Source organism: Loxodonta africana, chromosome 3 (genome assembly GCF_030014295.1).
Source record: "Loxodonta africana isolate mLoxAfr1 chromosome 3, mLoxAfr1.hap2, whole genome shotgun sequence".
In the NCBI taxonomy this organism is placed as follows: domain Eukaryota; kingdom Metazoa; phylum Chordata; class Mammalia; order Proboscidea; family Elephantidae; genus Loxodonta; species Loxodonta africana.
Window position 1 is genome coordinate 28,389,132 of NC_087344.1, and position 12,594 is coordinate 28,401,725.

General features: G+C 50.0%; 1 protein-coding gene across 1 annotated transcript; it reads right to left on the reverse strand.

Annotated features, from left to right (window-relative positions):
• Positions 1-59: 59 nt before the first annotated feature.
• Positions 60-4,758, reverse strand: NDUFB7 (NADH:ubiquinone oxidoreductase subunit B7). Its single transcript, XM_003413055.4, has 3 exons — positions 4,580-4,758; positions 693-861; positions 60-248 (listed from the first exon to the last, which is right to left on the reverse strand). The coding sequence occupies exons 1-3, from the start codon at positions 4,689-4,691 to the stop codon at positions 116-118; spliced, it is 414 nt and encodes a 137-aa protein (XP_003413103.1). The 5' UTR covers positions 4,692-4,758; the 3' UTR covers positions 60-115.
• Between the last annotated feature and the right edge of the window lie 7,836 nt (positions 4,759-12,594).

Genomic DNA, 12,594 nt, shown 5'->3' on the forward strand with positions numbered 1-12,594 from the left:
GGGAGTTGGGGGTCCTGGCTAGCACACTGCCCTTCCCCACCACACAGTCAGAGGCAGGGTTGAGGATCTGGAGGCTTTTATTTTTTTGACTGGTCTACAGGGTGGCAGCGGGTCCCTACAGGGCCACCTCAGGGGCCACCTCTCCAGACCCATGGCCCCTGGCTGCATCCGCCTCCCTCTTTTCCCGCCGTTTCTTCCGCTGGAGCAGCCGCCGCTCCCGTTCAAACTCCTTCATGCGGCTCACGTAGCTGGGGACAGAGAAGGGTTGTCAGGCTCTCTGATCCTGATGTGTCCCTCCTTTGGCCCTGGGAAGTGGACGGGACAGAAGCAGGTGCCCCAGAACATTCAGGGAGAACTCCAGTATGGAAGACCCTGTGGTTCTAAGCCTGATCTCTGCCCACGCCTGTAGGCCACACAACCTTCTGAGCTGGGGCTGGCAGGGTGACCCCAGTGAGCCTCCAGAGGACGTGGGAGCTTCTCTGCCAGGCAGGGCAGGGCAGGGCCTCCACTTGTACCACTCCAGGCTTTTCCTCTGCCCCACCTAGTGGGGCCAGCTAGAAACCCTACAGGGACTCCTCAGCCCTCTGCCCTCTGGAGCCACATCCTGCTGCGGGGCGCTGGTATGGGCGGGATCGGGTTGGGTAGGCTCTGGGTGGGGAAGCGGGGGTGCAGTGGGGCGGGACTGGGCTCACTCAAGGTGCTCGCAGTAGTCCCAGTTGTGCCGCTCATGCTTGCAGGCCAGGAAGTTGGGGAAGCTGTCACGCTTGCACTTGAGAAACTGGATGAGGTAGTGGGCGCAGTAGTCCCGCTGCTGCACCACCAGCTGAGCGTCATTCATCTGCTGCTGTGTGGCCACCATCTCTGCAGAAGTGGGTGAGGGGTGGGCTCAGTGGGCACCCTCCTGCTCAGTGCCCCCGCCCGGCCCCCCACTCCACACCTGCGGCCCCCACGGAGCCATGTCTCAGGGGCATTACCCATGGACAGTTTGGTGGCAGATGGAGGTGAATCAGGGCCGTCCTCTGACAGACTCAAGTGTCAGGAGGAAACGGTCCTTTTCCTAACAGGTGTAGAGACAACCCCGGGGTGGGGGTAGAGGGGTGTTTTCTCCCTATCACCCCAGCTTCCACTCTATACTTGCCTCCAGTTCCCCAGGTCTCCCCGGCCCCCATGGTCACTCTGAAAAGCCATACTCTGTACAGTCCCGAGCCAGGAGCTCCACTTTCTCACCTGGCCTCCGCTCTCCCACGACCCCTCCCCACCATCCACTCTGCTGGGCACGATGCAGTGTGGGGCCAGGTGGGGCTCAGCTCCATACTGGCTGGCTGCGTGGCCTTGGACACATTTCTTATCCTTCACCTCGGCTTCCTCACCTATGTAATGGCCAAGGGTCAGCTCCTTGGTTACTGTGCGAGGTGACTGAGCTCATAATGAAAGGGCCTCAGAAAGAAGGCTGAGTGCCCTTGGCCTCAGTGCCCCACCTGCCTGGCAAGCCCTACCCAGGACAAAACCTGCTGGAAGCCACTGGGGCAGTCTGCCCACTCAGCTGATGACCCTACTCTCAGCCTCTGGCCTCCTGCTAACCCCTGCCTCAGGGGAAGAGACAGACTCAGCCTCCTTTGTCCTCCAAAGCAAAAAACCCATTGCTGTTGATTGCGACTCACAGGGACCCTATAGGACAGAGTAGAACTGCCCCATAGAGTTTCCAAGGAATGCCCTGCGGACTTGAACTGCCGACCTTTTGGTTTTGGTTAGGAGCCGTAGCAATTAACCATTATGCCTCCAGGCCTCCTCAAACCTCCCTCCGTCCTCTTCCTTGGTCCCAGTTCCTTGCCATGAACTTGCCCACGTCTCCACTGCAGTTGTTCCCTGCTGCTTCTCTCCCCCTGCTTCCTGGCCCCGTTTCTAGCTGTCTAGAAACAGGACTCATCTCCCACCCCCTCAACCTGCCCACCACTGCGCAAACACAGCTCTCACCAGGGCCACCCAGGATCTCAGGACCCCATGCTGCCTCAGCCGCCTTCAAATGTTCTCTCCCCATGGCTCCCCTGCGCCCCACCCTCCCTGCTCATTCACCCAAACATTCAGTGCTGGTTTCCCAGGGATTGTCCCTAGAGCACTTGTTCTGGCCAGTGGCTTCCATCGCCACCCCATCTGCTTAAGAAACAGACCCGACTTCATCCCCCTACCCGCCCCTCTCCTGAGCCACCACCAGCACGTGGTGCTCTCTCGTCTCAGCAACAAGGGTTTACTGCGCACCTACTGGGCACACATGCACTCCGGCCCTTGAGGCAGGCAGTCTCGGGTAGGGAGACGTGGACAGAGGGTGCAGGATGTGGCAGTTTCCGACAGTCTTGGGGAGGAAAACGAACCAGGGAGAGCAACAGGGAGTACTGAGAGATAGAACACAATTTTAGACTGGTCACCGAGAACTGGTATCTGAAGAAGGTGAGGGAGGGGTCCTGCAGATATCTGGGAAAGGGTGTTCCTGGAAGAACAGCCTCGGGGAGAGCAGAGGTCTCGGGGATGCCCCCAGGGTTTCTGGCCTAAGCACCCGCAAGTTACCAGAGAGGAAAACGGAGGGAAGGGCAGGTGGGGGAAGACCAGGAGCTCTGTTTGCAACAGATGACTGAGATATGTGCTGACATCACAAGGAGAAGCACGGCAGGCAGTGGGATCCATGAGTCTGGAGTTGAGGGTGAAGACCTGGCTGGAGATCTAACCAGGAGCGTCTGCATGCTGAAGGCACGTGAAGCCAGGGGACTAGCTGACTCCCTGAGGGTGGCAGTGTGGAGACTGGAGAGAGAGGTCTGTGCTCTGAGGAACCCCAACATTTACAAAGGGAAGACAATCAGTGAAGGAGCTGCTGGGAACATGGGCGGGGGGCCAGGGAAGTTTGGAGTCCTGGGGGCCAGTGAGAAGGGGCTCCCAGGGGGCAGAGGAGATAGAAGGAGTGAAAGGGGGGCAGTCACTGGAAGCCTTCCTCGATATCCCCTAGGTTTCTCCCCACAAATGTGCCTCGTTCCACTGTCCGCCCCACTAGGCTGTGAGCTCCCTGAAGACAAAGGCTGCGCCCTCTATAGTTCCCTGCTGTATCCACCGTGTCCAGTGTGGGGCTTGGTCCAGGGTTGGTGCTCAATGTGATGTACTGTTACATAAAAAAGCAACGTGCAGAGGAGTATGCGCGGTCAGGCCCCCTCATACAACCAAAAGCAGCCGTGAAAGGCCAGAAACGGGGCAGTCACTGGAGGTAGGGCCAGGAGGGCATTTTAAAACTGGAGAAATAGCTCTTCATGCACACTGATGTGGAAAACCAATGTTGCAAGGAAGAGAGAATGGATGTGGAAGCGTCCTTGGGCAGATGGGAGGACAGGACCCAGGGCTCAAGGGGTAGGGACTTAGCTTGGGCAGGGACAGCTGATTAACAGGAGTAAGGTGGAGTCTAATGGTGTGCAGGAAGAAGGGGTGCAGGCAACCCATAAGACCTCTTTTCTGGCTGTGTCTATTTTCTAAAAAAATCAAGGGCTGAAACGGGGCGGAAGGAGGTGCTGGAATCTTAGGAGAGGCAGACAGCCATCTAGGAAGGAGAGAGGGAGGGAGAGCAAAGGACTAGCTAGTGGAGGGCCCGTAGTGGAAAGGCAGACCAGTCAGTGAGGTTGGGTTTTTTTCTCTTGTCACTTCAGCTGCACAGGGGTAGGAGTCAAGGAGGGGGAGAGAAGGGTTTAACCAGGGTTACCGTTTAGCCAGACAAGAGACAGCAGCAGGGGTTGTGGGTGTTTGCAAAGATAGTTATGAGTAAAGCAGGGTGTGATGGGCAGTGAAGGGGGGGTGGCCAGGAGTCAGGATGTGAGAGGAGTGATTACACCCCATCCCAAGTCTCTCTCAAACCCACTGACTTCTGTGCACACCCACCACTTAGAGGTCTCCCAGTCTCCAGTCATTGTCTACCGCGCAGCCAGCGCGACCTTTTGGCAAAGCAAATCTGACCGTGTCCCTCCCCTGCTTAGGAGTGCTGGTTCTGCCCTCTCCTTGTAGCCCTCTCTACCTGGCCAACTCCTACTCGACCCCCCTCCGGTCTCCACTTCCAGCCACCACCTCCTGGAAGCCTTCTTTGATACTCCCCAGGTTCCTCCCCCCAAGTCGGCCTGGTTTCACTAGGCTGTGAGTTTCCTGAAGAGAGAGCCTCCGCCCCTACAGCTCCCTGCTGTATCCGCGGTGTCCAGCTTAGGACCTGGTTCGGGGTTGAAGCTTGATATGACAGATTACATAAAAAAGCAACGTGCGGAACAATACGTGCGGTTAAGCAGTGCTACAATGAACACGTCCCTTCTCTGATAACCCCGCACGTCTTCCGCGCCCCCTAAATCGCAACTCTCTTTTGCTCCCGGGCTTTTGCTCAAGCTGTGCCCTCTTCCAGGTATTTCCCATTCAGGCAGGGGCAGTGCCTCCTGTGGGATCTTCCAGGCCGAGGCCAAGAATGAGCCCAGAGACAAAGGCGTGAGGCCCAAGTCCGGCCCTGGGGTCCCCGGGGTTGGGGGGGTATCTCCGTGCGCGCACCCCACGCCTCCGCACTGGGCCTCACCGCGCTCCTTGCGCCCGGGGATGCCGTAGTCCGGCGGAAAGGTGGGCATCCGCAGGGGGTCGGGCTGCCCCGAGCTATCGCCCAAGTATCGCCGGCCCAGATGCGCCCCCATGGTTGCTGCCACCGCAGATCCCCGGCAGCCGGGGGTCACCTCGCTTCTACCCGGAAGCACTCCTTTACCGCCAGCACGGCTTCCGGGTCGTGCAGGCCGCTTACGAGGATCATAGAGATGAATGGCTTCGAAGGCCTTCGCGTGCTGCCTGCGCCACCTGGCGGCCCGGTGAAGGCAGGACAGGTGTGGCGCGCCCCCTCGGGAGATGTGGTGATCGTGGCTGAGAGGGCGTACTCAGTCTGGGCGATTTGGGGCCTGGGACTTGCCTCCACTCTCTCTGGGGCGCCCTGGTACCGAGAGGCTAGAGTACAAACAAAAATTATTTTTCATATTTTTTTCAAAAGAATATTTTCTTCTAAAACATTCAAAATAGTCTTTAAAAAACTGCACAATAGCAATTATTATAATTCGTGAATATAAAAAAATTTAATGAGGTATTTGAAGTATATATTTTAATTAACGAGATTTAAATTAAACAAATAAATAAAAGGTATTTATTTTTAAATAAAAGATATCATTTTTGAGGACTAAGATGCCCCTGACCCAAGCCATAGTATTTTCAATTGCCTCATATGCTTAGGAAAGCTGGACAATGAATAAAGAAGACAGAAGAATCGATGCCTTTGAATTATGGTGTTCACAAAGAATATTGAATATACCATGGAATTCCAGAAGAACAAACAAATCTGTCTTGGAAGGACAGCCAGAATGCTCCTTAGAGGTGAGGATGGCTGGACTTCGTCTCGCTTACTTTGGACACGTTATCAGGAGGGGCCAGTCTCCAGAGAAGGACATCATGCTTGGTAAAGTAGAGGGTTATCAAAAAAGAGGAAGACCCTTAGCTAGATGGATTGACACAGTGGCTGCACCAATGGGCTCAAATATGTCTGAGAATAGCACAGGACTGGGCAGTGTTTTTTTCTGTTGTACACAGGGTTGCTATGAGTCAGAACTGAGTTGATGGCACCTAACAAGAACAACAAAATCTGTGAAAGCCAGAAACTACATAATGTAAAAACCTGTCAGAGAAGGAAAACTCAAATATTTTCCAATAATAGCCACAGAAAAGTGATAAGACTGCATCCTGTCAAAGGCAGAAAACTTGTGAGATCAGGAAAAACAACGCTGTCTGGTTGAATTCCCTTCTCACCGCATAAGTTGTTGTTAGGTGTTGTTGAATCGTTTCTCATTCATAGTGACCCTATGTATAACAGAGTGATACTTACCTGGTCCTGTGTCATCCTCACAATCCTTGCTCTGTTTGAGCCCATTGTTGCAGCCACTGTGTCAATCTATCTCGTTGAGGATCTTTCTCTTTTTTCAATGACCCTCTACCAAGCGTGATGTCCTTCTCCAGGGACTGATCCCTCCTGATAACTTGTCCAAAATAAGTGAGACGAAGTCTTGCCATCCTCGCTTCTAAGGAGCATATATATATAATTACTACATACTCATATGAAGGAGTGTTCCAGGTCTTGTGAACACAGAGGTGAACAAGAGATACAAGGGTGGGGGCTTTAAATACCCCATGTAGTGGGTTGAATGGTGGCTCCTAGAAAGATATGTCCAAGTCCTAATCGCTGGTACCTGTGAATGTTCTTGGGAAAAAGGGTATTTGCAGATATAAGTCAGTTAAGTGCAAATAAAAATTATTTTTCATATCTTTTTCACCTTGAAAAGAGATCATCCTGGATTACCTAGGTGGGGCCTAGATCCAATGGCAAGTGCCCTTGTAAGACACAGAAGATTGGACACAGACACAGAGGAGGAGGCCATGTGAAGACGGGCAGAGATGGGAGTGATGCAGCCACAAGCCAAGGAATGCCTAAAGCCACCAGAAACTGGTGGCAAGGAAGGATTCTCTTCTAGAATCTTTGACGGGAACCTGGCCCTACCAACACCTTGATTTTGGACCTCTGCCCTTCATAACTGTGAGAGAATGCATTTCCATTATTTTAAGCCACCCAGTTTTTGGTAATTTGTTGTGGCAGCCACAGGAAACCAATACACCACCTTTATGCTAATAATCCTCAAATTTGTTTCTAGGTATGTCCTCTCCCCCGAACATATATGTAACCAACCAGCTACTTCATGTGCTCAAACTAAACACTGGATTTCCCCATGTGCTCTCTTTCCTAGACCTGCCCCTTCACCATCTTTCTGCCTCGGTAGCTCTGTCCTTCCAGGTGCTCAGGTCCCAAACCTTGGGTCATACTTGACCCTCATCATTGGCAAAGTCCGATGGCTCTGCCATTGAAATCTATCGAGAACATGATCCCTTTCCACTCCCTTCATGGCCACCAGCCTGCCCAAAGAATTGTCACCTCTGGCCACTGTGATTGTAGAAGCTTCCCTAATCTCTCGCCTGCCCTCAGGGTGCACTTGCCAAAAATGGAGATCACGTCATCCATCTGCTGAAGAATCTCCCATGGCTCCCCAATGCGTGTGGGGTGAAAGCTGGGCCACAACCTAGAGTGTCTGACTCAGTAGGTCTGAGAAGGGTCCCAGGCGATGCTGATGCTGCAGCTCTGGGCATCACACTTGCAGAACTGCCGCGTTAGAGCTTCATGTGCTCACTTGAGGAAGTACTCCTGAGATACAGTTGGGTGAAAAGTGCAGGCTGTCGAAAATAGACCAGTGGTGATGAACACTTCCTTTCCAGGGCTCCCTGTGACCTAGCCCTGTCCCCAGGCCAATGTATAGATTTGTGATTCTTGTGTCTTTCTTGATTGCAGGGGGCACCATTCACATTGTGGTCTCTGTGAATGGTGCAGCCCTGGAGTTGAGCAGTGAGCAATTGTGCAGCTGCACCAGGCAGCCCTGCCATGTCCTGGGTGTCTCTCCTTCCTCTCCCTTTCTCTGTGCTGGGACAAGATCCAGGGAGGAAATTATGGTCCCAGCTGATTCTTCCTGTGTGACCTTGGGAATTAACTTCCTGTCTTCGAGACTCAGTTTACCCATCTCTAGAATGGGGCCAAATAACACCTACCTTGAATTGATGTCTTTGAATTATAGTGTTGGGGAAGAATATTGAATATACCATGGGCTACCAGAAGAATGAACGAATCTGTCTTGGAAGAAGTACAGCCAGAATGCTCCTTAGATGGGAGGATGGCAAGACTTTGTCTTGAGAACTTTGGACATGTTATCAGGAGGGACGAGTACCTGGAGAAGGACATCATGCTTGGTAAAACAGAGGGTCAGCAAAAAAGAAGACCCTTGACAAGGTGGATTGACACAGTGGCTGCAACAATGGGCTCAAATATAGCAATGATTTTGAGGATGGCGCAGGACCGGGTAGTGTTTCGTTCTGCTGTACATAGGGTCGCTATGAGTCAGAACCAACTCGATGGCACCTAACAGCAACAATGTTCCCAGCCTGGGCTTCTAAAATTGTACCTCCTCCAGACACTCCCCACCCTTTTACTGCTTTATTTTTCTCCTTATCCTGTAGCACTAATGTGCCATAGGAGCCCTGGTGGTGCAGTGGTTAAATGCTTGCCTGCTAACCAAAAAGTTCAAACCCACCAGCCACTCCACGGGATAAAGATCTGCAGTCTGCTTCTGTAAAGATTACAGCCCTGGAAACCCTATGGAGTGCTTCTACTCTGTCCTATAAGGTTGTTCTCTATGAGTCGGAGTTAACTTGATGGTCATGGGTTTAACAGGCTATGAAGTCAGTTGGTGGCAAAAGCAGTTTGCAATCAACTACCTACCTGAAGGTTGGTGGTTTGGACCCACCCACTGATGCCACAGAAGGAAGGCCTGCAATCTGGTTCTGTAAAGATTCCAGCCAAGAAAACCCTATGGAGCAGTTCTGCCTATAACACATGGGCTTGGCATGAGCCAGGATTGAGTCGAGAGCAACAGATTTGATTTGCTTTTTGTTTTTAACATACTATATATTTGATGTAAAGAGCCCTGGTGGCACAGTGGTTAAAGCGATCAGCTGCTAACTGAAAGGTCGTCTGTTCGAAACCATCAGCGGCTCCTCAGGAGAAAGATAGAGCAGCCTGCTTCCATAGAGATTTATGGCCTTGGAAGCTCTGTGGGGTCTCTGTAAGTTAGAATTGACTTGACAGCAATGTTTTTTGTTAAAACTGTATTTGATGTATTTATCTTGCTTACTGTTGGTTTTTCCCTTTTGAGAGTCTGGTCATGGGACAGGATTTTTTTTTAATTTAGTTGAGGTGAAATTCACATAACTTAAAACTAACCATTTTGAAGTGAACAATTCAATGGTTTTTACCACATTCACAATGCCATGCAACCACCATGTCTAATGAGCTCCAGAATATTCTCATCACCCGAAATGAGACCCTGTGCCCACGAACAGTCAGTCACTCCCCTCCCCAGACCCTGGCAACCACTAACCTACTGCCTGACTCTATGGATTTACCTATCCTGGGCATTTCACATAAATGACCTTTGTGTCTGGTTTCTCTCACTTGGCATGTTTTCAAGGATCCTCCACGTTGTGGCATGGTATCAGAACGTCATTCCTTTTTATGACTGAATAATATTCCATTGTGTGCATATACCACAGTTTCTTTCTTCATTTGTTCTGTCGATGGACATTTGAGTTGTTTCTACCTTTTGGCTACTGTGACTATGTGGCTATGAACACGTGTCTACAAGGCTGTGTTTGAGTACCTGTTTTCAGTTCTTTTGTGTAGATTCCTAGGAGTGGAATTGCTGGACCATATGGTAACTTTTTGAGGAACCACTGGACTGTTTTCCAGGGGCAGGGATTTTTGTGTGTTGTTCACTTCTGTTTTCCCTGCACCTAGAGCAGAGCTGATACACAGTAGGTGCTCAATAATTATCTGTTGAATAAACAAGTAAATAAATGAATAAGCAAATAGGGTGACTGAGAGGAGTCAGATGGTTGCATGAAAACCACTCACTGCCTGGCATATAGTAGGTGCTCAATACTTGCTTGCTGTTATTATCTTTGGGGCCCCTGGCTGGCACAAATGATTAAGCACTTGGCTGCTAACTGAAAGGTTGGTGGTTCAAGTCCACCCAGAGGCACCTTAGAAGAAAGGCCTGGCAATCTATTTCTGAAAAATCAGCCATTAAAAGCTCTGTGGAGCACAGTTGTATGCTGAGACACATGGAGTCACCATGACTTGGAATCAAGTCATCGGCAACTGCTTATTCTTATTTTTATTCAGGTCAAATGTTCTAGCCAGGAAGACTGCCTAAAGTGCCCTCTCTGTGACCAGTTGTTTGAATACAGGCTGAGGGGTCCAAGCCAGGGATGACCCTTGCGGGGGGCATGTGGCCCATTTTGTTCTCAGGTCCCTGGACTCAGCCATTTCAGCCTGGCTTGTCTTGCTCAGAATTGGGGGCCTGGAGGCAGTCAGTTAAGGGTGAGGAGGGAGTAGGTGTCAGTCTGCTGCATTCCTTGCCCTTCATTTTTTCCCTACTCTCTGCATAGCTCTGTTGTGCACAGGGTCGCTATGAGTTGGAATGAACTTGATGGCACCGAACAACAACAGCTGTCTGTCCTGGTGGAGCAGTGGTTAAGCCATCAACTGGTAACTCAAAGGTCAGCGGTTCAAAACCACTAACGGCTTCATGGGAGAAAGATGTGGCAGTCTGTTTCCATAGAGATTTATAGCCTTGGAAACCCTGTGGGGTCACTATAGAGATTTATAGCCTTGGAAAGCTTAGCCTTGGAAAGCCTGTGGGGTCACTGTGAGTTGGAATCAACTCTATGGCAGTGTGTTTGGTTTTGGTTTTTTTTTGGTTACTATCTGACAAAAAGAACTTCCTTTTCCACCCTGCCTCCCAGCTGCCCCGGTTGCTTGCCATGGCTCCCTTCCCCCTCCCTCCTCCTTCCCTGGTCTACCCCTGCTGTCCTGACTGGCCTGTACCTGGCAGGGTCTGCGTTAGCATTTCGTGAGCAGATCAGCCTCAGAGGCCTGGGATCAGCTCTAATGGGGCTGGGGGTGGGAAAGGAAATTTCAGGGCAGGTTCCTGGCCTTGTCATGGTTGGCTGGATAGGAAATCGGTTACCCGGGGTAACTCAGTTCTGGGAAAGGAGGAAAATCAAGACCAGTGAGCCCTTGCCTCTGCCTATGGGGCTGATCAGACCCTTGCCTCAAAGCTAGTCTGAGGATGGCCCCGCCTGAGGGGGCAGGGGGTGGGATTGCTGCTGCCTTCAGTGAGGCAGGCTGACTAGCATTGGAGGGATGAGTGAACCTGGAGGGCCTGGCCCTGAGGGTGGCTTGAGTCAGGATTTAGCAGGCAAGTTGGTCACTCAGTCACTCAACAAACATTCATTGAACACGTAATGTGTGCTAGCAGTAAGGAGAAATGAATAAGACAGACAAAAACACCTGCCCTTGTGGAGGTAACCAGCTAATGGGCGTGGGGGGTGGGGGAGACAGGCAGTAAGCAAGATAAATAACTGAAATACAGTCAATCCCCCTTATTCATGACGTCGGTACTTGTAAAATTCTCCTAACTGCTAAAATTTATTTGTAACCTCAAAATCAATGCTCGTGGGGCTTTTGCAGTCATTTGCGTACACGTGCAGAATGGCAAAAAGCTTGAGTTGCCCACACACATGCCCCCAGCCGGAAGTGAACAAGGTGATGCTCTACCTTCTTGTTTTAGCTCTCATCCTATTATCAGGTGTCCTGTTTGTGGTCTCTTTTGTGCCACATTTTTTGCATTTTTTTGCTTTTTTTTTTTTTTTTGGTGATTTTGCTGTTTAAGATGGACCCAAGCCTAGTGCTGAAGGGCTGTTTTATGTTCCTAATGGCAAGAAGGCTATGATGTGTCTTACAAAGAAGATATGTGTGTTAGATAGGCTTCATTCAGGCATGAGTTATAGCGCTGTTGGCCATGAGTTCAATGTTAATGAATCAACAATATATATTAAATAATGTTATGTACTGATCCATCAAAAGAAACCTAACCTTGTATTTCCTCTTGGAGCAATGGCTCAGCATTCGCTAATTCAGTCTTTGTGGTGACTTTATAGAACACATCTAAAAACTGTACATAGACAGTCAGGTGATGGTCACTGTTAAAGAGAAAAATACAATGTGTATTGTATGGAGAAGGCTGGTTTGGAATTTTAAAGGTCTTACTTGGAAACCCTGGTGGCATACTGGTTAAGAGCTATGGCTGGTAACCAAAAGGTCAGCAGTTTGAATCCACCAGGTGTTCCTTGGAAACCCTGTGGGGCAGTTCTGCTCTGTCCTATAGGGTTACTATGAGTCAGAATTGGCATGACGGCAAAGGGTTAGTTTTTTTTTTGGCACTCAGAATATGACATTGGACCCAAGACTTGTTCCTTAAATATACCAGGAACTTGCTGTCTTCAGGGCATTTGTGCAGACTGTTTCTTCTGCCCAGAATATGTATCTTCCAGATATCCACAAGGCTTTCCCTTCACCTCCTTCAGGCCATTTTCAAATGTCATCTAACCAGTAAGGCCTTTCCTGATCACTCCTTTTAATATAAACATTTTGCTGCTATGCTTTTCCCTCTTAGCACGGCTTTTGCTGCATCCCACGCATTTTGATATGTTTTTACTTTCATTCAGTTAAAAATATTTCTTATTTCCATTTTGACTTCCTTTTTGATCCATGGGTCATTCAGAATTGTGTTATTTAATTTCCAGATACTGGGGATTTTCCAGATATTATTCTGTGACTTACTTCTACTTTAACTCTGTTATGACCTGAGGGCACACTTTCCATGATTTCAATTTGATGGCTCTCATTTTTGTTGTAACCTCCCAGCTACCCTGATTCTCCCCTTGCTGATTTATTTTTCTTCTTTTTCCACTTATTACTATGATGTAACTTCTAAGATATTTGACTTAATTCATTGTCTTTCTCCCTGTTACTGTTTCTGAGAGTAGGGAATTTTTGTTGTAGTT

Bases quoted from the DNA above. Each gene is read 5' to 3' on its own strand.
- NDUFB7 (XM_003413055.4), bottom strand. From the start codon at position 4,691: ATGGGGGCGCATCTGGGCCGGCGATACTTGGGCGATAGCTCGGGGCAG. The intron at 862-4,579 runs GTGAGGCCCAGT...CCACTTCTGCAG, and splicing joins CCCCGGGCGCAAGGAGCGCG to AGATGGTGGCCACACAGCAG. The intron at 249-692 runs GTGAGCCCAGTC...CTCTGTCCCCAG, and splicing joins GACTACTGCGAGCACCTTGA to CTACGTGAGCCGCATGAAGG.